Source organism: Brugia malayi (genome assembly GCF_000002995.4).
Source record: "Brugia malayi strain FR3 genome assembly, contig: Bm_v4_ChrX_scaffold_001, whole genome shotgun sequence".
Lineage (NCBI taxonomy): Eukaryota > Metazoa > Nematoda > Chromadorea > Rhabditida > Onchocercidae > Brugia > Brugia malayi.
In genome coordinates, this window is record NW_025062479.1 from 6,171,354 (window position 1) to 6,199,065 (window position 27,712).

At 35.5% G+C, this 27,712-nt stretch overlaps 4 protein-coding genes across 8 annotated transcripts; 2 read left to right on the forward strand and 2 right to left on the reverse strand.

The window, feature by feature from the left end:
- Nucleotides 1-2,541: 2,541 nt before the first annotated feature.
- Bma-ebax-1 (Uncharacterized protein) lies at nucleotides 2,542-15,108 on the forward strand (the record flags this gene model as incomplete). 2 transcript variants are annotated; one of them, XM_043073827.1, is made up of 39 exons in its annotated part: nucleotides 2,542-2,577; nucleotides 2,797-2,925; nucleotides 3,332-3,449; nucleotides 3,523-3,693; nucleotides 3,811-4,063; nucleotides 4,227-4,312; nucleotides 4,683-4,803; nucleotides 4,949-5,147; nucleotides 5,270-5,466; nucleotides 5,590-5,678; nucleotides 5,749-5,855; nucleotides 6,260-6,460; nucleotides 6,530-6,625; nucleotides 6,760-6,930; nucleotides 7,086-7,250; nucleotides 7,356-7,609; nucleotides 7,898-8,120; nucleotides 8,246-8,364; nucleotides 8,449-8,584; nucleotides 8,732-8,925; nucleotides 9,016-9,204; nucleotides 9,374-9,448; nucleotides 9,549-9,709; nucleotides 9,856-9,982; nucleotides 10,236-10,359; nucleotides 10,626-10,777; nucleotides 11,209-11,366; nucleotides 11,447-11,587; nucleotides 11,665-11,744; nucleotides 11,822-11,989; nucleotides 12,214-12,399; nucleotides 12,717-12,913; nucleotides 13,177-13,429; nucleotides 13,600-13,707; nucleotides 13,880-14,038; nucleotides 14,136-14,282; nucleotides 14,375-14,464; nucleotides 14,573-14,707; nucleotides 14,950-15,108. In XM_043073827.1, the coding sequence occupies 39 exons, from the start codon at nucleotides 2,542-2,544 to the stop codon at nucleotides 15,106-15,108; spliced, it is 5,874 nt and encodes a 1,957-aa protein (XP_042929761.1). The 2 variants fall into 2 exon arrangements, with proteins under 2 accessions (XP_042929761.1, XP_042929760.1); XM_043073826.1 differs by having other exon boundaries at nucleotides 9,549-9,679.
- A 1,605-nt stretch (nucleotides 15,109-16,713) lies between these two features.
- Bma-ipla-6 (Uncharacterized protein) lies at nucleotides 16,714-20,373 on the forward strand (the record flags this gene model as incomplete). Its single annotated transcript, XM_043073828.1, has 9 exons — nucleotides 16,714-16,866; nucleotides 17,385-17,500; nucleotides 17,998-18,169; nucleotides 18,369-18,587; nucleotides 18,659-18,874; nucleotides 19,044-19,262; nucleotides 19,565-19,731; nucleotides 19,911-20,075; nucleotides 20,229-20,373. The coding sequence occupies 9 exons, from the start codon at nucleotides 16,714-16,716 to the stop codon at nucleotides 20,371-20,373; spliced, it is 1,572 nt and encodes a 523-aa protein (XP_042929762.1).
- A 241-nt stretch (nucleotides 20,374-20,614) lies between these two features.
- Bm14717 (Uncharacterized protein) lies at nucleotides 20,615-21,175 on the reverse strand (the record flags this gene model as incomplete). 2 transcript variants are annotated; one of them, XM_043073829.1, is made up of 3 exons in its annotated part: nucleotides 20,615-20,696; nucleotides 20,911-20,994; nucleotides 21,066-21,175. In XM_043073829.1, the coding sequence occupies 3 exons, from the start codon at nucleotides 21,173-21,175 to the stop codon at nucleotides 20,615-20,617; spliced, it is 276 nt and encodes a 91-aa protein (XP_042929763.1). The 2 variants fall into 2 exon arrangements, with proteins under 2 accessions (XP_042929763.1, XP_001899182.2); XM_001899147.2 differs by lacking the exon at nucleotides 21,066-21,175 and having other exon boundaries at nucleotides 20,911-20,984.
- Nucleotides 21,176-21,836: 661 nt separating this feature from the next.
- Bma-pct-1 (Uncharacterized protein) lies at nucleotides 21,837-27,482 on the reverse strand (the record flags this gene model as incomplete). Of its 3 annotated transcripts, none has more annotated exons than XM_043073830.1 (10): nucleotides 21,837-22,037; nucleotides 22,173-22,384; nucleotides 22,515-22,623; nucleotides 22,908-23,078; nucleotides 23,204-23,413; nucleotides 23,540-23,659; nucleotides 23,774-23,899; nucleotides 24,587-24,729; nucleotides 26,887-27,128; nucleotides 27,412-27,482. In XM_043073830.1, the coding sequence occupies 10 exons, from the start codon at nucleotides 27,480-27,482 to the stop codon at nucleotides 21,837-21,839; spliced, it is 1,605 nt and encodes a 534-aa protein (XP_042929764.1). The 3 variants fall into 3 exon arrangements, with proteins under 3 accessions (XP_042929764.1, XP_042929765.1, XP_001899181.1); XM_043073831.1 differs by having other exon boundaries at nucleotides 27,412-27,434; XM_001899146.1 differs by lacking the exon at nucleotides 27,412-27,482 and having other exon boundaries at nucleotides 26,887-27,106.
- Between the last annotated feature and the right edge of the window lie 230 nt (nucleotides 27,483-27,712).

Below are 27,712 nucleotides of genomic sequence, written 5' to 3' on the forward strand. Positions count from 1 at the left end.
CTGCTTGGGATGTGAACCGTTACTGCTAGAAGATGACCCAATAGTTAAGCGAACAAAGTTTATCTTACAGAGACGCTCATGAATCGTATTTGATAAAGACCTTGCGATCACTGTTGCTTTTGTGATAAGCAAAGCAGCAAGGTGAGTCGGTGCGTCGCGTTGTGCGTATAAACAGCCACTGCAAATGGCACACACATGCATTTCGCTGCCGTTGTCGGTAGGAACTGGCTGAGAGCACTGATAACGCTAGCAAGGCACACTCCTCGGCTTTTCCTTATCTATTTACTTACACACTCCTATGTATGTGTGTTCCTACACGTGTATCTATCTATGTGTATATGTATTGTGTATGCACATATGTGAATGAGTATCGATTGCTTCGGCGTCGATGATGTAGCCAATGGGTGGGTGCGGACCGCAGCAGGCAGGTGGACCGTGTCGCGTATACTATAGAAGGATAACTTACAAATTCCTTTATTTGTGCAGAGGGAGCGAGAGTGCTTTCCGGAAATCTAAATTGTATATAGCAAGTTAGGTTGCTTATACTGAAGTCTATTAGTCTCGTGGAATATTATCCGATTTCTTGATTAAGACGGTCACTTTCTGGCAATTTAGATATTGTAATTGATGTCATTACTGTTTTCTTGTTACTAGTACTTATCGTTGTTGATTTTTTGCTGGTACCAATTATTCATTACTATTGGCTATTAAAATCTTTATTCCCACTAATCATCATTATATTACTATTACTGTTTACTACTCATTAGCTACTATTATTATTAATTATTTATTATTATTGTTATAAAATTAAATTATTATTAGGTACGTGCTGAAGATCTGAAGATCAAATTAATTTTATTTTCGATTGCGGCTTCTGCCGTAAACAAAATCTGAAGATTTACAGAGAAAATGGAAAGATCTATGGAGATTGCATTTAATCACCACGTACAGCATTACTCCGTACTCTTTCCATTTCACATTGATAATAATTTGTCATCATGTCATCATTGGCCTTACAGTTTCTTCAGTTTTCTCAACTAAGTTGCAGTACAGCATTTGCTAATTCGTTTGTCTTTTTCTGTGGTATCTGAAAATTAAGGACAAGGCGAATGGACGCAAAAGCTTAGTTTAGAGTTTGTTCTATATCAATTAAGGATCGAAGGTGATTAGAGACAGACTTTTGATATAGAACAGTTTTTTTTTTTTTTTTATTTAACTGATGAAATCGTAAGAGTTTCATATAATTATTATAAGATTACTAGAGAAGTCGAATTTTACAAACTAATTTTTTTTCCCTTCTGAGAATGGAAATTTTGCTCGCAAATTTAAGCAGTGCACTCAAATCTGCAAGCTTGCATTTATTTACTCCGGGATGTTGACAAATTTATACTTACGATTTAGAGTCATTAGCAGCTTATCTTTCTTGATTTTCTGTGAGAAATTTGTTGTTTTATAAATATTATATCCATAAAACATTAGGCTAACAGTTCAGTTCATCGCTGTCTATCTTATCTCATATATACTGTGAATGATGTAATTTTTTGTAGTTGAATCATACTTATTCTTTAAGTATAATTTTGAAATAGGATTACTTTAGAGAATCTTTTTCTCATTTTTTATAGTTTCCAATTATTCATTAGAACATGTGAAAACTCGCTTATAAAACAAAAGGAGTAATGTGCATTATAGGCCGATACTGTTCGTCTTCTCCTGGCTTTTTTTATAAGCTGCAGGTTACGTCTATTAGTATTTAATGGAGGGATGCTGAAATTCAGCTGCTGCTAGTATCCAGTGCTAACAAATTTCATAAGCTATATGTAAAAATCAAGACTATATAATATTAGACTATATTATTGTCAGAGTGAGGTGAAGTTATAGACAGTCTCTATAAAGGCGATAAGTAAGACCAAGATTAGTTAGGATCCAGCTAACTTCGTGGAGTTAAGATGGTAAAATTTCAGTCAAATTCAATAATGCAGAACATATTTTGTTAATAAGTGAGTGATTGAAAGAGAAGCTCTGAGTTATCTTTGTGTACTGTTTTGATGTTTGTGACATTATTATGAATTATGGGAAACTTTGTGTAGAGTTGTAAAAGCAGTCGTATGGTATCATTGCCTTTTGTATTGTCTACAAGGTCATTTGAATGCGACTGGTGTATAATTTGACATAATTCTCTCTGTTAGCACGTAATGCGATTTGTATGGCAAAAATTTTCTTCATACTGCTGAATGGATTAGGTACATTTCTAATTTATGCGCACGCTCCAGTTTATTTAATCGAAAATTTGAACTTCAAACTTCTCCAAGCTTGAAACACCTTGTACCACCAAAAACTTCCGATGTGGAGGCCATGTGTAATTGTTTAGTATCAGCCACAATATCGCTATTTTGTTTTGGAATGTAAAAATTTCCTTAAATCACAGACAAGCGTGAGCAAAACTTCTTTTATGCGGTGATTCATTGTCACTTTTGTTTATCTTATGTTTTCATTTTGCAGAAAGAAGAGATCGATTCAACAATGATTATTTAAATAAATAAAATGGAGCAAGGTGAAGTGTTTATTGTGGATGAACAGGTTCCTTCTTTAAAAGTTTCATGAGCTTCAGATGTGTTTAAGCCTACGGGGGAGGAAAAGGTCGGAGGAAGGAAATAACATCTAATTTGAAATATTTTCTTCTTGGAATTGTTCCTTAGCAGTGTTAATGGATTGCCTTCCCCACTATAACTATATAGATGGTTTAGGACTTCTATAGTCCTCAGTTTTTCCAAGGACAGCAGCACGTTTCTATTTCAGGAAGGAGAACTAGATCCGAATGACGCATGGTTGATGCGCGCTGCAGGCGGTGAGGAGGAAATTGATGCAAATGAACTTCCGATGGGAGCAGTTGCTGCTGCCCAAGATGATGACCAGTTATCCTTTGAGGTAGTTATACTTACAGCAAGCTAAAACTTTCCCCCATCTAGGAGAGCATATTTACCATTGGCAAGATATGTTCTAAATTACTGGTATCAGAAATAGCGCAGGATCGGACCGTTCGATTACAGCATAAATAGCTTTTGTAATTCGCTTATTGATTAGGCTATTTAGTTGTCTGTCTGATCTTGTTCAAATTATTCAATCAGTGTCACTCCTTCATCATTACCAAATCCAGATCGAATTTAGAAGAATAAGTATTAGAAGAAAGAAGGAACATTTTCAGTAGAAGTATAAAGTTCGAAGTATGTTCTCTATTTTTTTTTTCAGATGCTGCTGTACGGTGATTTAGAATTATTTAGTAAATCTTTAAAATGATGAGAAATTGAGGAAACTAACTTGTGATACTGTTCAGGATTCGGAACGCTTTGAGGAAGATTCTCTGTGTTCATGGATGTCAGATGCTGAATCTTTAAATCAGAATTGGCGTGGATGGAGTACGACGAGGAATCCAGCTGCACAAACTGGAATCGGTAAGATTGCATGATAAGGTTCTATTATAAGTGCATAAACGTCTCAAGGAGATATAGGAAATTTTGATTTTAGAGCATACATTTGGTGACGGATCAGGTCCATTGTTACCAAGTTCATTGTTACGCTTTACTGGAGGTATCACATCGCCATCACAGTCTCGTAGGCATCCCACATCTACTTCTGCGACTACAATGAACCTGAGTTCCCCTGCTTCAACAGCTAGTATTTGCGCACATACAGCAAGTTAGTTTCTAAAAAAAAAAAAAAAGGTGTATAGTGTGGCTAAATTGTTTTTTCATTTTTTTTGTAACAGCTACCATCCTTACACATATATCTTGAGTGAGATTCAACCTTTTGCAGCATATAACGTACGTAGTCTAGCTGAAATGGCTGCTCGCGTTGCTGCACGGTGTTTCTCATTCGTAATGTTGGAGGCGTGCTATCACGCGATTTCAGTTGAAAAGAGAAGGATAAATCTCAAAAGTGGTATGAGTGACTGTTCCGTTATATTTGAAAATGCTTTCGCAGAACATGCTGCAATTCCTGATAAATTTTTCTTGAGCATAGTGCGTTGGTGTTTTCCTGAAAGCGAGGAGGATGTTCGCTTATATAGGTAAAGATTTCGATTCCGATAATTACATTTTGTTGGAAGATCATAGGAAGCGTTGTATTATTTTTTTACAAAATTGTGAAGGCTATATTAAAATATGGGTTTCAAACACTGTATTTTTTTATCTGTTCATTAGTTACCTTACTTCTTTAATTCATTATTTCAGCTGTTTGGCAAATGGCAATGCCGATGAGTTTGATAGAGGAGAGTATTTGTATCAAGCAAATGCGGTTCATGATGTTTTCCAAATAGGTCTGTTGAATATGAGTTTCTTAGATCTTTCCTAATAAAGTAAATAAACCTGTTCCACTCATCTATGAGGTGTTAACTTTAGCATTTTTCTATACATTAGGGTTTTTGTGATTGCTTAAACGTGTGTATATTCGAATTCCATAAATAAAGCGCAATTAAGCTATGAAGCAGTTTTGTGTGGGATAATGGTAGCAGTTATCTGCGTCGATCTTCATCATTGATACTGATATGATACTCGAATAGAATGATTATTGTTGATCAATTTTTAGAAGCAGTTGATCTTCCAATTGTTCATGGCTTCTACTGACATGTGATTTTTAGAGTAGATTGCACAACTTATTGCTGTAGATATAACATCGACTGCTTATAGGTTATCATATTTCCGCTGTAGTGAATGCAACAGGCGCTTCTTCTATAGTCACTCCAACAAGTTCATCAGCTCCTCCTTGTCGTTCAAAAGTGACATACAATGTATCAGTTCGTGTGGACAGGTTTGTCCTCGAATTCTTCCAGAATTTGGGATATAATTATGTTGAAATAAACATTGGTATTCACTATTACTGCATAACAACATTGTAGGTAGCTAGCTGTACAAAGTATTTTATACGATATTGATCTCACCCATTTTTTTTTCAGATGTCGCATAGTATCATGTAGTTGCTCATGTGCTTTCAAGGCATCATGGTGTCAACACGTTGTCGCTGTATGTTTGTATAGAATAAATAGAGTCAATGAAGTCGAGTATCGTGTTACCATTTGGGACTCAATCAATGAACTTACAAATGAAGAATTAAAAAAATTGGCCCAATTTCTTATAAATGACCTTCCTCGTCAGGTTGAGTTGTCTCGAAAAATATTCAAAAAAAAAATGAAATTTCCAAAACTGTTGCTACTGAAAAAATATTTTCATTTTTGATAGTGTTATTTCAATAACACTACAGATTTGTAAAATTTAAGTATTTGCCTGTGGCACAGCGTTTGATCGATCAGTTGCGGAATCCAAATTCAGAAATAAATGCAGCAGTTGGAGCACCAGATCCAACAGATGGAGGTCATGATAATGTTGCCATTTGGTGCTTGGATCAACGTACATTGCATGAAAATATTCGTCGGATACTGATCAAGTTTTGTCTTCCCTCACCGACTGTGCATTGGTATATTTTTTTAAAATAAAAGTACGGCTAGGTCAGGAATCAACTGCGTGCATGAGAAAGTTGAAATATTTGTTGTTGAAGTTCCTACTTCCAACGTTTGATTCAAGAACAATATTTTTACAGTGATGTGCAATACTTATCATCCAACCAGCCACCTGCAGCTAGTGAGTGGTTGTCCCTTTTTCGACCTCATAGAGCAAAAGAGCCTGAAGGTATGCTGATGACAATTGATTGTAGAAGATATTCAGATGTGTTTGTAATGCAGTTAATTTTATTCTGAAGGTTTATGGAATCTTTTATCAATTGTACGCGAGATGTTTAAACGTCGTGATGAAAATGCGACCAGCCTTTTACATATTATTACCGAAGAATGCTTAGCTTGTTCACAAGTTTGTTTTTCTTTGAATTCATTTAATAAAATTATTGTCTATTTTTACAACTTTATGTCCAAATTATGTGTTCAGTTTCGAGACCAAATATGTGTAGATCTTGCATATTGCCGCTTTTTAAGCCCAAAAATCTGCTGTAAAAAAAGGTTAAAAAACGTGAAGTCTCTGGAGAATATTTCGTTGATAAGACTCGAAATGTTGCAGTAATTAAAGTGCCAGCTAAAAGAAAACATGAAAACGTTTAGTTCCTGTACTTCTCTAAGTTGCTACGATATTACCGAGATAATGTTCAAAAGCGGAAATTATTAATTTAATGTTACCTTAGAGTCATAAAACTTTTAATATATAATAAGGAATGATTTGGTTTCTACATTTCTCAAATGTTTAAGTCTTTTAACTTTCAGGTCTTAATTTGGTGGTATCAAACTGCTTTATCTCAATCCGGACAATGGACACTTTGTTCGCCGTCTACCAACAAGTCAAGTTCATTAATGTCAAATCAGAAGACGCCTCAGCTGAACTGTGCATCACTCTGTGATGAAATAGTACAGCTATGGAGACTTGCTGCTTTGAATCCACGTTTATCCTCTTTTGAAAGAGAACAAGTATGTAGTAATGAAATGATTTTTTTTTAATAACTTGTACACATTTTTCTAGCAATATATATGTTTCAGTTGACTAGTTTCATACAAATATATCATCGGAATGCTGTAGAAAGGATATGGAAATATATTTGTTTCTTGACGAATCCTGAAACATCAGTATCATCAGTAAGTTAATCTCGTCAACCGTTTTGATACATTCTTTACTTCCTAATTCATTAAATTTGTCTTTATTTTATTTAATTTGTGTCAGTATTCATTTCATTTGTGGAACTGAGGTATTTGTTTGATCAATTTTTAAGCAAGCTGCCGGTTTCATTATGTCAGTTGTTGATCGACAAGGACAGCGACTTTCCGCAGAAAATGCCCGTTTCACTGCTGATTTGTTTCCGGGATTTTTGAGTGCTTTAAGGGCATGCCAGATTAGTTGGAATAACACTAACATACAAGGATTATTGTTTGGATCAAATAACGTAAATTACTTCCAACATTGTTAATAACTTCCATTTTTTAGTCGCTCTATAATAGAAATTTATTGATATTTAACTGATATGCTTGTCAGTTCTCTGAGGCTGATCTAACATTTTCTGACAAACTTTTGTATCAAGAAATATTGCTCAAGTTTCAGAATATGTCAGCTGATGATTTTCCGAATAAGTTAAGTCCAAATATTCCTGTTCTTCGTCGTCCTTTACGGGTTTCTGAAGATACTACTTTATTGGATATCAGTACATCATTTTACCGCACATCAGTGTATACAACCGGGACAAATTACTTCTCACTTCACCAGCAGGTTGTGAATGATCCTTTATTTCGTAAATTGATAATATGGTCAAACCAGGTTTATTTTTATACTGATTTTAATATAAAGTAACAAAAAAGTAATTATACATTGAAGGCTTCACGTAAAAGAAGGAAGAAGTCTCGCATTTCCGGACGCCGTGGACATCAATTTGAATTTCACGATGAGCGATCTCTAATTCGTGCCGTGCGCGCCGCTGCTTGTGCTGCTCGCGAAGCAGCCTTAGGTGAAGAAGTTGAAGACGATAGTGCTGAATCAGGACAGGAAAGCGAAGCTGGTCCATCGGTGTCGCGAAACAACAGCAGGACAAACAGTACAACAAATCGTAATGAATCCGCTGCAACGTTAAGGTTTTTGTTGATGATATAAGCAGAATATTTTCTATCTTGTGAGTGATTTGGTGTTTTCATCTAGCTTTTCTTACGTACTTTAAATGAGGATAACTTTATTTAGAAAAAACTTTATTTATTTAATAACTATAAAATAGCCCATTACAAGGACTAGACATCTCGATAACAGATACTCCGGACAATTATTGTAGTATCATCCAGTTTTGTTTTTTGAACCGAAAATTCGGCATCGCTAACATAAATATGGCTGAGTTCATATGTAAATGCAATTAATTTTGATCTCTTTAGCAATATGAACTATCCAAAAAATGATGTTGATGAATTGTTCGCTATTGCACATGTACAGCAATCAAATTGGGATATCAAGTTCGCCAGGTGTGAAGCCCTTATGTCACATGGATATGCACATCAGGCATGTGTAATGGCAGTGGAACTTGCGGAAGAAATGTTGCGCCGTCCTCCAAACCTACTTCACCCAGTGGAACAGCGATATAATCCTGAATTACCTGCAGTTAGTGTTGAAACTACAGTTTTACATTTACCAACTTTTATAAATTAATTCATTTGTTTTATTTTGTCTTGAAACTTACTTTCATTGAGTATTGTCAGCTAATACGAAAATCATTGTTACTGTAGATGCAGAGGCATAGAAGAACACGGTTTTCGCAGCCTGGTTCTGTCTTAGAAGTCCCTGTTTTTGAAGTTGATGGACAGCTGATCGAGAAGTCACAATTAGCAGAAAACATATATACAAGGTGATCTAAGATTCTCCATTATTATTTTTTTTTTTTAATACTTTATACTCTTCATTGCGTAAAAGATCAGAACGTTGTTTTTAGAACACTTTTTCTGGTTCAAGCGTTAATGAAGGAGCCAAAAACACATCGACTGGCTTTTACACTTGCGATATCTGTACTTGAAATACCTCGTAGTCCTGCGGCAAATAAATTTCTGGAAGTGAAACTTTATTATTTGGTATGATTTTTCATTGTTCATAATACTAGCTTACTTATTATTTTGAAGATATGGAAGATTTCGTTCACTGATAGAATACCATTAGTGTCCATAAAAAGTTCGTTGTAGTAGCTTTAGAAGCCTATAATTTATGATGATCTTGTTAAGGAAACAGAGCTGGTTAGCTTGTTACGAAGAATAGAAATTGGTACTCCAGAACTACAAATAATCAGAGATCGAGCGAGGAGATTCGTGGAAAATGCTGTTCGTTTAGCATCTGTACCTCAGCCTTACGTTTTGCCGATTTCATTGGGTCATTACATTTTAGATTCCTTGTCATTCTCTCACAACACTTGTCAGGGGTAAGTTTCCCGATTTTTCATGAATTTTACCTGGAAATCTGTGTTCAGTACTGTTTTCCCTTAAATTTTGAACTAAGATTTAATTTGTAGACGCCGCACCACAAGCGGCATTGTAACGAAAAATGGTGTACAACGACGCCCTTGCGATGAAGAATTAGCTATAAAAGTCGCTTTAGAAGCGCTGGGTATGAAATTAGTGATTTCCGAAGCTGATTATTCTATGCTGTGTGAAAGCACACGACTGCAACGTGGTGATCTGGCACTCACAGTGCTACTAAGGTTAACCCCCAATATTTTGTTTAGTATCATATTTAGACTATAAAACTAGGATAATGGATGATAGAGGCAGATGAATTTTCTTCCTTAAAAAAGAGAGAAGATATACAGGAGAAAATTCAAGTTCTGTGCCATTTAATTGTTTGTAAAGTAGTTTTTACATTATTTATAGGTACAAAGATAATATTGATAAACTGGCTTTAGTACTGGACAAGCTGCTGGACCCAACTATGCATCGTATGTACAAGTAATTTTTAATATTGTTACATTTGTATTCTTTCAACATAACACTAACAATAAAAAATTGTCATTATGTTGTGGATACACCTATTCGTTTTTTTTTCCAGGGATCATCATTCCAATGCTGCATTTTTCTTAGAGCAAGATCCACTTTACAAAAAATATTTCAATGGTCAACGACCGCATTTCCCTTTCAAGGATGAATTTTCTCATACCGATTTTACCGAGACTTCAAATGGTATTGAAGCAAGAGAAGTTTCTCTACCTTGTTGGTTTAATTCATAATGAATTCGTTGTCAAAATGCAAATTCAAGTGAAAGGAAGAGTTGATAGTCATAATATAGAACCTTATACATTTTAGCAAATGTATAAGCATGTTAACTGTTTTACTGTAGTTAGTTTACTAAAATTTAGCAGGTCTGTCCGGTGCTGGAACAAGTGTTATGATTACTGAAAATATATACGAAAAAAGGGCAAATGGTGGCAAATGTGAAACTGAACACCTTATTAATACTTTCATACGTTTGTCGCACGACTCACCGTAAGTTTGCAGATTCATCAATTTGGTTGTAATTTATATTATTTGCTAACAAAAAATTGGGTTCAACATATAAGCTACCGTTTCCTTTTAATGGTGTTTGAACTTTTTGAGGTAATGGTGAGCAAATGATTATTGGTTTCCCAGTAGAGTGTTAAAATAACATTTGCTTTTATGAAGCATATGTCCTACAAAAAGTTTTGTGTTAAATAATTGCTGTAGGATCTATAACAATTCCCATGTTATTTACCTTTAGTGATGAATCATCATCAGTAACATCTGCGAGTAGGCGACGGTCATCGGATGAGAGTAATGATAGTCCATGTGACGAAAGCAGCAGCTCAGGGGTTTCAAGATGTATTCCTCGTGATAGGTTGCATGTTGGTTGTTAAACATTTTTCTCAATTTTGATTGTTTTAAATAACAAAGAAAATTTTTGTCAGCGAATTGAGTAATCACACTGCTTGCTTTTTTATCTACATATATTTCACAACTGACTTTACTTTCCCTTGTTGACAAGTATTAAGTGGAGAACTAATTTCATTATTCACTAAATCAAATTTTAAGAGCTCCCTTTTTTTGTTTCTTTCATTGTTTCATATATAACGATATATTTCGTACTGTAAACAGTATGCACTGTTTACAGGAAAGTCACTCAGCTTCTGTTGGTACATCGGACTCACCATCACCAGCCCATCGTCCTCCAAATATTCTAACTTCGGATAGCGCAAATGAATTCTCTTCAGCACCTGCAGGGCATATAGCAGAGTTAAATAATGTATTTTATCGACATAACAGGTAGATTTGTCAAATATGTTTGTTTTTATGCATTTGTAGTTAGCGCAGTTTAATTCAATTAAAACCTAATATTAAGTGCCATTTTCATGTACATGGCTATTGAACCCGACAGTTATCTGTGTCCATTTACTCGAAATATTTGTTTTAGACTACCCAAAAGTTTCCAAACATTTAAACAGGCTTTGGTCTTTAAAACAATTCTATTTGTAACTGTAGATCATTCATAGTAGAATTTATTTAAAACATTCAATATTAGAAAAATAACGGCATCAAGACTTTAAGTTTCATCATTGTTATACGTGGTTTCTTATGTTATTACAATGTACTCGTTCATAAGACAGCTTTCTGTGCTCTGAGTAAAGTCCTTACTAAAATTATTCTATTACATAATGGTAAAGAAATATGATTTCGACTGAATATATTATTTGTAGACGAAAACCAGTCCCTAGTATGTCCAATCAAGCTTCTGAAGGACAAGCACACTGCATGATGGAACTTGCAAAACGTCTTCTTCTCGAAGCTGGTGGTAGCCAGAGTACCGTTATTTTTAATGCCTCACAAGGCAGTCAAAACAATCAGCAGCGCAGTGGTTTTTTTTTTTTTTTTTTCGAGTATTTTACTGATTTCGGGTTTGTATTAACTACCGTAAAAATTCTCAAACATTCACAGGTCCTCACCGACAGCTACACATTTGTTCATTCCTGATTGGACTTTATGCTCTGGGCTTGAACAACTTGTTGTCAGCAAGTTGGCAAACTCGAACTTACAGCACTAATGTTAGTTGGATACATGGCCAAGCGATCGAAATTGGTAGGTTTGTTTTTTTTTTTTAAGATGAAGAAAAAAGTTACTTGTGTTTATTTATATGCCACACGCTTAGCATTTAGGTTGTGCGGCGATCAAAATTGTTGAACGAGTCTGGGAAACACATTTAACACCTACGGAAGTCGCTGCTTTGGCCGATAAGGTAATATATACTTTTGATCAAACTGATTTCAGTGTTGTCTTTTGGATTTTTGGAATTGCATGTTAAATATATTTTAGGCTAGTCAGAGTCGTGATCCATGCATGGTTGAAGCTGCCGCAAAACTTGCACTGAGCGTATTACCGAAGGCATATGCTTTAACAGCTGCAGAAAGTCAAAAAGCTTTGCATCAGTGTAAGGAGCAAAGCTCTGAAATGCTTGAAAAAGCATGTCGTGCTGTTGAACAGGTTTTGTTTACTCATGTTTTAAAGGTTGTCTGGGGTGTTTTTGTTTTGTTTCACATTAAATTAAAAGTCCTATCAAGATATCGCTTGGACTATTTCCTTAAGAGACAATAGTAGAGACTTGGTTTAATTTCTGTTTTAAAAAACCGGATGTTGGCTGAGACATACTTCTGAAGATGAAAATGTAGTATATATAAAGTTTTTGTTTGCTGGAATTGTTTTTTCAGGCAGCCGAAAAAGATGGCGTATACCCGGAAGTGTTGTTCAAAGTTGCCAGGCACTGGTTCGACTTGTTTATAGATTCTGAATCTGTTAGTAGCCCACAAACAAGTTTTCAGAATGCGATTCCACAACAACATCCAACTGGGATTTCTCAGTTACACAACGACGTTCTGCAGTCACAGGCCCATGAAGTAAGCGCTGTTCTTTTTTCATATATACTATTGAACTGTGGAGACAACAGCTGTAAGTAGTCGTAAAAGAAAAAAAGAATTTTCCAGAGTCATCTTTTTTTGCTAAAATGTTATGTTGCAGTAAGACATTGAAATAATTACATGAAGATATTTGTACTATTCGGCCAAATTGTGTAGATTATTCCACTCTTGAAACGCACCAATTCAATCCCATTGCGTAGAATGTTGGGATTTCTTTTTTTTTCCACATCTTTTCGTAATAGGCACGGTGCTATTACGTAATAGACATTTTTCATGTTTGCAATAATTTTTTTCAGACCATTTATTCTGCGACAAATCCACCAACGCTACAACTTCCTGTTCAGTGCAGACCTGTTCCTTATCCAGCAGCTTCGTATCATTTCATGCCACCACCCCATCATCACCTTCATCAGGCAGGACCACATTGCCCTCCACTCTATGTATCTCCGGTATCATGTACTCAACCGCAAGTTGGAATTCACTATTCCCAGCGGTAAGCACACAGTGTAGACCCATCTAGAAATTATTCCTATTTTAGTTTACTATCAATAAAGCAGTATATATATACTCACTCAATTCTTAGTTTTGTTTGGTTTTCTTTCTGTTTTGTTATATCGCGTAGTTTTGTTTATTTGTATAAGTTTGTTTGGAAGAAACTGTTGTGTTCATTTAATTACAATTGCAAAAAATGATAAGCAATATTTGGCTGTAGACATTTGACATCGATTGATTTTTTCTTAATTCTTTTTATTTCAGAGGGCCATTACCAGTTGGTGCGATGTCAATAGTGCCGAGACAACAACCAAGTACTATTTATCCTCCGCCTGTGGTTGGTGTTACACCATCACGAGCCCTACACATTAGTCATTCGGCTCCAAATTTAAGCCCTATGCAAGCTGTTCAAATGTCCAGACGCAACCAACCTTTGACTGTTTTGCAACAACCTATTTGTCTTGGTGCAGGAATGACCCGCTGTCAGTTTCCTACCGTAGGGGAACAGTGCATTCAAGTACTTAAAATTTTCTTGAACTAATTTTAGTTTATCTCTTCTTTGGTTTAGATTTATTGAACCATCAAATTGGATCTATAGATGAATTTGAAATAACAAAAACAAGAGCACTGTATTTCGATGTTAGGGAAAAATATGTTAATTTTACTTGATTATTATAGCAATTTCAGCCTATTCCAATAAATGATGCTCTGCGGCATCTACCTCCTCCTACATCGCTTGTACTTTGTCAGTCGACCTCGCAACCAGTCACATATTTTGGACAGCCAGCTCCTCAGGTTTGTGTTTTGGTTACCAGTAGAATTTGTTAAATGGAACTGAACATGTGCGTTGGGAATTCTAAGCGAAACCTGTTGTGTAAACAAACATTTTATTTATTAATGCCAACGAGCAGCAATATGTAAAATTATTCAGTTCAGTTGCAGCAAATTTAGCTCTGAAAATTTCCAGCCTCCAATGAATGTTCCTATTCCATCACCAAGTGCTTCTGTTGTTGGAGATCCTCGTATGGCGAAGCTTGTTCATGCTCATCGTGTGGGAATGATTGCTATGGAAACAATGGGAAGTCGAAACTTGGATGATAATCGTAGCTACGCGAAATTTTCTCAGGTAACATATTCGTAGGAGGGTGTGAGTTGCACTATTGCTTGTTTGTTTTGCTGTCACTGGATTAAAAGCAATATTCATTACCGTTTGATATTTCGAGAATCCTGCTTATGCTGAAGACGTTCGTTGGTTATTCACAGTGGCAACACGATTAGGAGGTGTTTTCACCCAAAGTTTTTGTGAAGTAGCAGCTCGATCTGTTGCATCGCCATTCGTTCTTTTTTCATTAGCTGTTGAATCAGCAAAGGTTAGTGCTTTCATGTAATATACTGTTCTTCTTAACGTCTGAATCGTGGAAACTTGGATATTCTTCCAGAGATTTACGTTGAAAGTTTTCAGGTCTTTCACTGGCAGATGCCCTCTATTAGCTACCATTCGCAAGCTGTAATTCACCCTGTCCGGCCTCAGTTAACCACTGGTGCTCCAAATGTAATATTTAAGAATTAAAGATATTTCAAGAATTTTGAACATTTATATAAAAAGTGAATCCACTTTCTTTTTTACATCATTGGTAGTGCCTAAAATAAATTATTGTAGGTACGGACTATGCTTCTGCAGAATGGATTTGCACCGCCAACAGCCGATTTAATGCAGCATTGCGTTGAGATGTTTTATGCCGCATCCAGCTCTAAGCTTAGCCATCCTCGTTTTGTTCCCTCAGATGTTGAAGAGGTATGATTATTGGTATTGGTTATTAATTATGGCAGAAATCGATTGGGATTGGGTAATTAATTAAAAAATGTCAAGGTTAGTTTTATAAAAAAGTAGAAGTAAATGGAGTATCTTGGTCTACTTTTTGAGTCATAGTTTGCTGTCATGATAGTTTTTTTGCACCGCTTGTCTTACAGTATTTCTTGTGGCCATTTTGAGATCTTGATGCTTAGTTGTACCAATATACGAAATATTCTATTCAGGTCGTTCAACTCGTTAAAACAGCAAAAGAAGCATTTCATTGGATACCAGGGCCGGGGAAATTAATGTTTGAAGATTTCATGCGACATGTTCGGAAGCAAAAAGCTTGTAAAAAGGATGTTGCTCAAAGAATCAATGCTTGTATTCAAAATACAAACTGATTTGGAAGTCACAAATTAGTATACCTCTTTCACATTACCTGATGTTTCATTTTAAATTATTATTTAAAATTGGTGATTACTGGAGGGAATAGTTTGTGAACTCAAAGCTAATGTTTGCCAATTGACACATAAGTACAGTACGGTTGTGGCACGTTGTTTCCACCATTCAGTCAGCCATTGGAAACAGTCAGCATTCATTTTATATATGTATGGTTATGTGGTTGTAAATGATTTTTTCTGCGTTGTATCATCATTTCTATTCGAAATAATTTTATTTCTTTATGTTCTCATTCAAATTAATTTTATATTGTTATGTTGTAATGCGTGTGGAAGATAAGGAAGTTATCTATCTCTATTGCGATGTTGTTGATGACTGCGGTGCTTTAATTGGTTGACAGAGAGAGTTCACTTTTATCTAGTACGGATTTGTTTATGAAAAAAAGAAAAAAAAATGAATGTATTCTTTAAAGTTGTGGTCTGCTGGTTATAGTATTCACAGTTATAAAAATAACGATTTAAAGGTTTTAACGTAGTGCTACTGAAGTTCAGTATTTTTTTGGAAGTCTTTTTCGTGCTGAAATTGTGGTAAGTAACTGATTTACTGCTGTGCTATTTCGTTCAGGTTTTGTGTTCATCTGCTTTTGTTGATATTTTCAAACATAGCTGAGATGTATCACACGGTAATTATTGAAATGCTTCTGTAATTGTTGAAGGTCAACGCTGGCACATTTCGAAAGAGTCTGTATAATGAAGCTTTGTCTGGAAATACTCGTAATTAAGGTTGTCGACCATTCAAACGTAATATATAGTAATTTTTGATGACATTAGTAAAGAGTTGGGAACCTGTTGTTCGATTAGCGGTAGCTCCAGGCACTCTGCTGTAAAAGTTAGTTTACGACAGAGCGAGAGTTTAATTTAATGAAATAGCCGCATGGTGATGCTGCGTTGAATGCGAAGTGAGGGTACCGAATTATGTCTGCATATCCTTACTTTTGAATTCCATAGCAAGTAAGCGGTATAATTCTGTACTTACCTAAGTTATCACTGCGCGTCGTCCATGCTTCTGTTGTTCAATATTGGAATTGCTTTTGTTTTGACCTTCGGTCACTAGTTTCCATACTGAGTAAAATGGCTAAGAGTGAGATTTTCGCATCAATAATGTGCAGTTGCCGGACAGTGCTGTTTAGAATTGGGATTGGAAATTATTCCTTGATGAAGAGTCGCAGAAAGAGAAGGTTTGAGATTATTTTTGTTTTCATATTCGGCCTGGTGTTGTCCGTATAAATTGTATTTCCACATCTTTCGTGTAATCATGTCTTCAAGAATGCTACTTTATGAAATGAACAAGGTTGAAGATTGGGGATATGTTTCTTCGGCACATCAGTAAGGCCCTGTCATGCGTACATACAGAGCTAATCATATTCTATTCATAGGGATATGTTCTTTCATAATTTTGAGTTTGATTGGTGCAGTATTCATAACCATAACAATTTTCGGCTAATTTTTTTCATATTTATTTTTAGGACGAAAATACTCCCTCCGAGTTGAGTCCGGACCGCGTAGTTTACTGTTGTTAGGTTTAATTGTTGATTGTACAGTTTTTGTATGTGGGGAAGAGCTGCAACATCTCTTTGGCGTTTGAGCAAAAGATTCAAGAATTCTGGAAAGGGAGTTAATAAGAAAAATCACAAAACCGAAGGAAGCACTGAAACCATAAACTACGTGGGAGACAAATCGTCTGAAAGCGCTGTGCTTCGGGTAACTTCTTTGTCTCATTACGAAATAAAAGTTGAGCAAGAACAGCACTGTTTGTTTTTCCATTTGATTTTAAGCACAGCCGGTTATTATGCTAGAATTTTAGGTAAAGACTTGTGTGACTAACTGTTAATTATTAGGTTTTAAAATTCTAGTGTGTTTGTGGAAAGAATTGTGAAAAGTCTCAGAGATTACTTTCCTCAAAGCAGTTAGTGGATTGGTTAAATTTACAATTCTTAACTCTTAATCGGAAGATTTATTCTTTAAGTGTTTTCTGACTTACTTTTAAATGTGATCGATTGATTTTTGTTTTGTTGAGTGTTGAATTTTTGGTTTCATTCCATGTTTTTTCCCTATTTTCATATATTTTGATATTGCTTGTATTGTTGGTGGTTTATCGACTAAGGGAACACTGGAAGCAGGAAGCAATCCGATGTGCAACATATAATGAAGAGTATAAAATTCATGGTTTAACATTGTTTTCTTTCTGTTTATATCTATTACTTTAATACATTTTGCAGTCTCAGACATTCACATCGAGTTTACCGACTGCAACGCATCTTTCATATCTTTCTTCGATTCTTTCTTCGCTGTGGCCTTCTGATGGAACGAGGGAAATAGAAAACGTTGACATAAAGTGGGTTTGCAAATGCATCTTGTAATGTTCATATTTTATCAGTTTATATTTTTAGTGTCGTCTCATCATCTGTTAAAATTAGGACATATAAAATATCTGGAAACAAAATGTTGTTCAAGTTTTCAAACAACTTACTTCATATCAGAATTTTTTATTAACGGAAAGTTAGTTTCGTCATCAAAAATAACTGCCTATGAATAGCTGGGTATCAGTACATTTTTAAGTATTGTCATACTTTGACAACCAAAATATCTTGAAGTGGATTTATGAACTTTACTACCCTGTTCGGAGTATAATCCCACTACCGCCAAGCACTTTGTCGGGGACAGTTATGTATTGTTAGGAACGGAACTTTGAGTAAAAACATGTGGATTGTGGCTGTTTTTAATTTAATTTTTAGTTCCACCCAAAAAAACTGGTGTGTTTTTTTTTTTTTTATTTATTTATTTTTTATTTTTATTTTTTTATTTGGATTCTAACTAATATTAGTGTTCCAGAGCACAACGCAAAAAAGTAGTTAGTATACCGAAGTCGGCACTTCTCGACCAAACACGATCACTTGTGCTTAGCTTACTCTCTGCAGAAGCAGATGGCTCTGTGATGTTGAAAACACGAGAATTATGTAAACATTATATGGAATATCCTGAGGCGCGTGTTGTTGGGTTTCAGGTTTTCATTAAGAAGTTATTTGTAACAGAAACAGAAATACTTTAGAGCAACAGGTTTTGTTAAATGAATTAGAATAAAATAACAAGTAGTATTTTTTAATCCTCGTGAGTGAATAAAATATCGGAATAGATATATGGTTTAAAGCAACAGTTGCCTTTTGAGAGAGTATGTGAAAGAAAAAAATCATTTCTGTATTTAGTTCCATGATTCAATTATCAAGAAGGTGAAACGCCTCTTACTACGGACTAATGATGAAATGCTAAAAGAACACATTCGGCAGTTCTTACTCCTCGTGGGAGATGTTAGCACCCCACGTGGGGCTGGTATTCGTGTACTGTCACTTGATGGTGGAGGTACGAGAGGTGTATTAGGCCTTGATATTTTACAAGCGCTAGAAAATAATTTGAAAGGATCAAAGGTAATTTTGATTTTTTCTGAGTGGAGGCGTAATTTTATTTGTACCGTTACCGATTAAAAATATCTCTTCAGGTTGTAGAGGTGTTCGACCTAATCGTGGGCGTAAGTACTGGAGCTATTATTGGTGCATTGCTTGCTGCTAAGAGGTTACCAGTTGGGAAATGTAAGGAAGTTTATATTGAGATCTCAAGGGAACTTTTTAGCCAAGGCAAATTTTCGGGGATGAGTGGCCTTCTTCTTTCACATGCTTACTATAACACTGAAAAATGGAAGCAGATCTTGAAAAACGTAAGTAAACACATTGTAAACATGTCTTTCAATATTTTTACAAATATCATTGCTTAGAAATTTTGTTGACTTGCCTGTCAAAGCTTTGTTTGTCTTTCAGTGTGCAAAGGAATTTGCTAGAGTACATATAATAACCACAGATATATTCGAATGCATCACTTTGTTAAAGGTTATTGGCGAAGACACATTACTGGAAATATGTGGACGTTGGGGAACTCCCATGCTCAGTATAGTAGCTTGTACTGTGAATACACCAACTCTGCAACCATACATTTTTCGTACCTATGGACATCCTAACGAAAGTGAAAGCCACTACCGTGGAGGATGTAATCACAAAGCTTGGGAGGCTTTACAAGCTTCTGCTGCTGCTCCGGGCTATTTTCAAGAAGTGAGCATATCATATGCTCCATTTGGTCATGTATTACATAGAGAGAAGCTTATGACATTTTGTTAAACTGATGCTATAGTATATAAATAAGCATCATGAGCTTGCTTAATTTATATTTCTTTGAATATTTGCTTTCATTCGCAGAATCTTGTTACATGTGGCATATTTCCTACAAATATTACTAAATATATGCCCAAATTAAATAGGAACTTAATCAGAAATTTGCTCAATAAATGTTACTATAGAAACGTACCAGCAACTTCCCTGAAATCTTACATAGGATTTCAGACAAGTTTTTACAGGTTTCACTTGGACCACTACTTTATCAAGACGGTGGTGTACTCACTAATAATCCTACAGCTTTAGCAGTTCATGAGGCACGCATGCTTTGGCCACATGAACGAATACAATGCGTTGTTTCTGTCGGTAATGGAAAGAACGTTTCAGAAGTCGAATTAAATGGCATAAAGTTCGCTGTAGACTTATATTTAATTTATTAAGATAACAGGGTGTACCTTATTTGTACAAAAAATGTTACTTGCATTACAGTAGTGATGTAGTACTTACGATCTCACCGTCTAGCTTTTGCTATGATGTGTGCTAGAACAGAGTTCATTGAAACGCTCGCTCTAATGATTTTTGTTTGAGGTTGTCTACACGTCTTCAAGAAAAAATCTTACGAATTATTGATTCAGCTACGGATACTGAACTTGTCGACTTATGTATGCGTGACACTTTGTCAGAAGGATCATACATACGTTTTAATCCGTACACCAGCTACCCGTATTCTCTCGATGAAATCGATCCGAAAAAGTTCGTCATTAATGTACCACAAGTGTTAAGAGAAGCCTCATTTTCGATAAAAGAAATGTATTCGATTATGCTTGTCACCTCACCACACCATTCCTTACATGAGAGGAGATTGCTGTAAATATATAAGTATATAGGTAAATATATATTATTCAGATTGGAACAAATGAGTGAAGATGCACAACTCTATATTTCACGAAATCAGACCAAATTTGAGGCTGCAGCAAAGGTCATCTTGGCTAAACCATCACTGAAACAGCGCATTGTTCGAAACTGGAACAGGTTGATAATCCAGTGCTAAGTAAATAATAAGTAAAAATTTTTATAGCAATGCTGAAGTGCGGTTTGTAAAATTGAAAGAATTTGTGAAGACCCATCTGTGATTAGCTCTGATTCATTAGTTTATTTGCAACCGTTAAGTGTATCAATCTAATAGCAATACTTAAATGCGAAGTGTTGTCAAGTTATCGCGTAAACATATAATCCATTTTTCAAAGCTTCTGAGAAATTCGTTGGGCGGGAATCCCTTCACAGGAGGCAAATCACAAAAAATCCCATTCGTCGCTAACAGTTCGTACGAGAAAAATGCCACCAATAAAAACCACCAGACTCTTACACATATTCCTGCAAGAATTTTGAAGCGATATTTTCAGCTAAAATAAGATAATATCTAGCCAATGTGAAGAGTGTTCCAAACTAATTGAAATCAAGACCAAACTAGATCAAGGTTATGGAGACATACGGTAATTTACATAGAGACCTAGCCGTGTACGTACTGCACGCTCCCGACATCCTTCGTCGGCAATTCGAAAAAGTGTTAAAAACCAAACGTAATTACCAGTAGAATGGATTGTGATAAATCCACGAAAGAGATCCTCCATGTGGAGATGGCGCTGCTTGTATGCGGATCATTATATATGTTCTGAAAGAGGCAAAACTAGAATAGTCCCTCATAACATCAAAACCAACAAATGCAAAATTACATCAACTGACATAATACCCCAAATAAGTACAGCGCTTCTCCAACAAAGTTTTTTAAGCAACTGTGGAAAAATACCAAGTATTTCATTGAAACACACTATCAAGACAAGATTTTGATTCATTGGCACATACAAAATAAAGATAAAACAAAATTGCAAAAAGAACCTAGTACTACATGCCTCCAAGTTGCATAACATACATAAGTAAATACGTGAGAGAAATCACAATGGAAAAGACTCATTATAGTCGGAATGAAGTGGCCAAAATGTAGAGGGAGGCGACTGAAGTGAGAGAGAAATGACAAATGATGGCTAGAAATTAGAAGGGAAATAAAATGATTCCAAATAATGTTTAGTGAAACAGAACAACATACAGATTTATCGTGAAGTGAAATGAGAGGAAAGGTACAAAATCAAGATGAAAGCTATAATGTCATTTCAACGCATCAAGCCGATGGATGCATCAGATGGCAAGAATTGAGGGATAGCTTTCAAAAAAGCAAATACCCATTTGTGGATTATAAATCAGCAAATACAACTGTCTAAACTATAAACAAACGAAGTTGATATAAAATGCAGATATAGAACATGAAGGTAATAGTAATCCACGTTAAATTTCAGATTTGCATTTCACCACTCTTTAAATAATGTATCAGGCCAAAAGCACTAACACAATCCTACCGTGCAATCATGACTAAATATCTGAGCTAACTCAAAACCTTGCATGTAAGCAGAAATCATGCCTTAAGGGCATATCACAATGTGTCAAAATCACATAATATGCTTAAAGAAGTAAGCTCTGACGTCGACTTGAGCGATTATTGCGGCTTGTACGATCTGACAATACTGAATCTTTGACCAGTCGAACTCCAGGAACTGACATAACAGATTCACAGTCAGAAAGCTCAAAAACTGCCCTCGGTAAACACTGTAAAAATGAATGCTGTAACGCATCTGCTGCTGATAACCGTTTCCGACCTTCATACTGAAATATCAAAATTTTAAACCAGACAAAGAATTCTATAAAAATCTTTCACGGCAAAATATTGGTAGCTCTTATTAAAAAAAAAAAAAACAGACTTTTTACATCATGCTATCGACTTGACGATGCACTTTGTACCTGAAGTAAACGGTGCAAGAGATCATTTGCATGCTGATCAATTCTCGGACATGCATTCTGCAGGACATTGGGGCGATAATGAGGGAATCTACACAAGCGAAATGTAGTTGAGTTACACATCTGTGGGTAACTGGTTGACGACGGAGTGCCAAGCATGTGGAATATTAAGAGAAGTTGCTCTTCAACGGCCGAACCAGGAAACAACGCGTGTCCTATAACTTACTCCATATTTCTGATACAGAAACTCAGAAAAGATTTTACATCAAACAAATTATTACGTTTTATCATATGGTAAATCACAGTATAAGTAAAATTTATAAAACATATTAAAAAATTACAAACCAGAAATCATTTCAAAAAGAATGCATCCAACGCCCCACATATCGATGTGAGTTGAGTAGTCTGTAGAACCCAACAAAACGTCTGGTGGACGATACCACAATGTTACGACCTAAAATAGTCTTTCACGCGATTCAAATTTCCACGCAGCATCAAATTGAGCGACATTCGAAAGTTAAATAGAGCACCATGAAGGGATAACTGTTACTTAACTAAGTTCGCGTAATAAGATATGGCATATTGAAGATAAAACGTTCTAAGCAGAAGAAAAATATCCAGAATAGCCGCTCCCACCATGCAGTGATACCAGATATCAAAAACGGTTGTTGAAAATGAAAGTTTCTTTGTGGTATTAAACATTTTTCTGCGCATCTTCAACATTTAGAAAAAACGTACCTCATTTGAATATGTCTTTGTAGGTACAGACTTCGTTCGTGCCAAACCAAAGTCAGCAAGTTTGAGTTCACCTTTTTCATTAATAAGTAAATTTTGTGGTTTTAAATCACGATGCAAAACACGTCGCTGATGGCAATAATTTAGCCCTCTCAATAACTGCACCAGGAACAACTGGAAATTGAAATAAACAAGAAACATTATACCGTTTCAACACTTAAATTGTATTGTTTACATTGAACTGCTCAACTAACATACTTCTTTACAATACAGATTTCTACAGCAAAACAAGGATATACCCGAACATTCTTCATCGATATAACATCTTGACAGTCATCAAGATACTGTTTTAAATCACGATCAACGTATTCGAAGACAAGAGTGAGTATTCTTTCCGTGTGAATTATGTCATGCAATGTGACGATATTCGCATGGCGTAAATCTCTCAATATAGAAACTTCCCTAATCGCTGTACAAGGTGCTCCTTCTTCCAACTCTAAGCGTATTTCCTAGAAGATGGCTCATCACAACTAAGATATCTTCTGTTAATAAATGAAGGATTTAAAGACTTTAATTCTAATTTTGCTCAAAAAACGGAAATTAAACTATTCAAAGTCAACTGCAAAAGACGTTACTTTGAGCGCGACGAATTTTTCTGTCAGTCGAGATCGCCCTTTATAAACCGTGGCATACGTTCCTTCTCCCAGCTTCTCAAGTTTCTCATATGTTTCAAGTTTGCCGAAACCAATTTCGCTCTAAAGCAATATAAAAAGAATGAAATCAGAGTCGGAGAATCGAGAAAAAAATCACAACAAAAAATCAATTTTTGTTTGAAACGAAAAAAAAAAAAAAAACTGTAAGAAAGATACTAGCGATGCACGACGATTTTTCCTCGTTAAGGGTTGATCTAATGTTGGTGTACGGTTCAGTTTTTCGATCACACTTAACGGAAGCCTTAGGTCAGCAGGAAGTGATAAACGCTTCTGAATGTCTTCCTGTAATAAAACTATGAACTGAAAAGGGTTGCCAAGGACATCTTTAACACCGACTTCAGTAAATGCAGAAAAACCACCGGACAAATAAACGATATGAACACACTCCTCTCATTTTTGCAGCTATTTTGAAACAAAGAAAAAAAGATTACAGTTACTCTCAATCATGATGATCTGCAGCGACTTGCAATAGCATGTCTCCATAGATGTAGAATGTATCGTTTTTATAACACGATAAAGTATCCATCGTGTGATTGTGAAAATGAATCGAATTTATGTGCTTCTTAACAAATATAAAAGTTTGGGGAAAAAAGGACAGTTCTCCACCCTCACCCATTATTAGTTCATTTTCTTCCAGTTGGAAAGAAAAGGATATATGGCATTAGTGCTGCCTTCATCTTTAGGAACACTTTTCCAAATTCCATTCACTAATTTTGATTTTACTATTTCCTTATTCTCCATTTTGTCCGTCCGTATTTGATACACCACTACTTATCGCTTTTCTCCTATTTTTTGTGTTTACCCCTTATCCACCACTTGTTATAATAGAAGTTGCCCTAATAGCGCTGCTAGCCTACAAGACGTTCTGCAAATCATTTATGTTATTGTACTGATATTCGCAAATCAACAGTTAGCTTCTCGTGTTACACACATTGATATGGCAGTAATTTCATCTTCAAATCCAAATACCTCGTTCCAGCGGCGCGCTGGTTTCTGGCGCATTTTGACGCTGATAACATGACGATCAGATTGACTTGCGCATTGATCGCTACTACAAGGCGAAACCTCAATACTTTCACCATCAGATCCAAGCGCTTTCGTTTCATCAACAGCTGTAAAAACACGCAATTTGTGGGTGCAAAGAGTGGAAAAACTCAATATAAAGAAAATTATAATTAAAAAAACAAAGCATATATTATGTATGCGACATCCACATTTAACTTCAAAACAGTGAACATGTGGAAGTCAACATTTAAGTCAATTCTGATTTTAAGATTTATAACTATCTGAATAACAAATCTTTTCATACCTGACCCAGTACAACTTTGACATGAGCATACTTATATCCTTATGGAAAAGTTACTGATAAATGTTATTTCACTTGAAACAATTTAATCAAACCGTTTCAATAGATGGACAGTACTTCAAAAAATAAACTGTCTTCCTCTAGTAGTATACTCATAGGAAGGTGTAATAACTAGATGAATATGAAAAACACTCACACAGCGAAATGGATAGCCTTAAAACAATTTGCCATCCTTGGCGGAATTTCGTTTAAGTGACAAAAAGAACTGAATCCATGATGCACAAATATTTGAAGTTGTATTTGCTATGGGAGTGGTGGAAGTACATCAGTCTCATCACAAAAATTGCGCAGTGTGGTAGATCTGGACAATTCAGACACCATACAAATAAATCAGAAAGTTGAGAGTAAATGCAAATGAGATTGCAGACAGGATCAAGTAATGTTTACAAACACAACATACGCAACGCGGAGTGTGACAAAGAAAAGCTAATCAAGCATTCTCTGTCTTCCTCAGACATCTCGAGTGACTTTACAATATTTCTTAGCATGCCATATTGGACGACAGTGTGAGCGTTGCCACATTTCGAAGTTTACAACTCTCTCTAAACCAATCAGTTCGTTCAAGCTTGCTCCAGTAAAAGCTTCAAATGCATCTACCTAAACACACTTTCACTAGCGTTACTCTTATTTATCCAAAATCCTGCATAGATATACTTGCCTGCTAAGCGAATGAAACTAGGAAATACAAGTGAATTTCACGAATTCCAAGATTTCTCCACTTCACCACTAAGTCCTATCCGCCGGTATTTCCAATTATAGTGGAGCTCCCATGCATCTTGTTATAACTAACATATTTCACTAAGAGAGGATTTCATTTTTCAAAAGCTATGGTCATGTTATCGACTACCGTCATGATAGTAAAATTAAACAAAAAAAAAAAAAGAGTCACTGTACATTAAATTGTTAGGAAAATTGCTGTTATAAAAATGCTCCTATGTTATACAGATATTAAGTCTCGAGAAAATGATTTGGACTGCATTGTTGCACACTATTCATTGCAAATTTATGCTATTAACTATGAAGAACGAGGTAAATAAAATATTGAACTTCATTATCAGGGATACTATTCCTTATATTTAAAAAACTAAAACCTTTTAAGAGCAAGTCATCCACAAATATTTAATAACCTTATTATTTATTGAAAAAGAAATTCACTAAAAAAGGCAGAGGACAAATTTTCTACTCCAGGAATTGATATTTTCGAGAATAACAAGGAAGTTTTGGCGAAATAGGGATCACGTACACCACTAAAAAACTTCTTGTAGTAGTTTGACAAATCATGTACTGACTGTTTCTAAAGTGCCTATTTTAGAAATAATCAATACAAGACTTCTGACACTACCATAAAGACACAAATCTTCATTATCAACAATTGCATTTGTTATCTATATCCATCAAAATTAAAGTGCAAGTTCTGGAAGGGGTTCACAAACGGAAAGTTAACCAATGGAAGTGAAATTTTTGTTTCCAAGAAAAGAAACTTCTTGATCTGGTACAGTCAAGTTATTCATCAAAGTGTTTTACATTTTTACAATTTCAACGACATGATTTAGTATTGAATCTGGATTTATTGTCTTTATAGTAAGCAGTTCTGCACGTCTAAATGATTAACACTTTTTTATCTTACACTTAGCTGTGTTAGTATTAAACTATCCTGTTTAATCTAGTAAGTACTCAGGACTTTATTAGTATCACAAATCTAACCGTAATAAAAAGTACCCTTGACCTAGGATCATACCATAAAAGTAATAACAGTACTTGAAAAATTTCCGACTACAGCATTATTTTCTAAAAATTGGATTCATTAACATAACCACTATAGTACAAGATTCTGAAAGTCCGTATAACAAGACCTAAAAAATAAATAAGATTCCATTCTCGAAAATAAGCAAATCAATCTTACAAGGCTGTTTAGGAAACATAGAATATTGATGTTCGGTGGGCGAGTATGCTTTCAGATTCTTCGGATAATCTGAGCGGAAATGTCGCGATACTGGCACCGGAAGACGATTATGCTTCATACAGAAAACAGGAAATGGAACTTTGGGTATGATTACCGGCGGGATATCGCATTCTTCAATAATTACTCCATCTGCCGCTAAACGTTCTGCCAGTTCACTCATCGAGTCTGATAACCGCCAGTTTCTGGAAAGTATGAATATGATCAATTAAGCCATTATAAGGACATCTCTGCAACATATCGGAATTCTCATTCTGAAAGAAACCTCTAATGAGTCTCCTTCTTTCAAAGAACTAGAATGACCTTTCTATTTCATATGCTCTAGATTCCCAAGAAATTATCAGTAGTGAAAAATGCAGTATGTGAGAACAACAGAAGCAAAAAAAAAAAACCATCATTATGAGATTTGCCAACCTTAATTCATGAACTTCAGAAAAATTCGAAAAGTATCAGCATGTATCAACCTACCTGACTGGCGAGGTTGAAGCCATGTCGCTCCCACGAAATACAGAATTGATGCGCCTTTTCAACTTCTTCATGTGAATTAGCAATACTAACAACAACAAAAAGAATAAGACGTCTAACTCAGTACACCGTTTAACCTAAACCAACCATCCCCCACCGTGTACGACTTCACACAACGACACTCTTCGACTACTCAATTTCAATATTTAACGCGGCCACGCTGAATGACGATTCACGTTGTGTGGGTGAAGTTTGACGATTTGGAGTGCGTAGGATTTGATTTGCGTCTCGCTATATGTTCGTA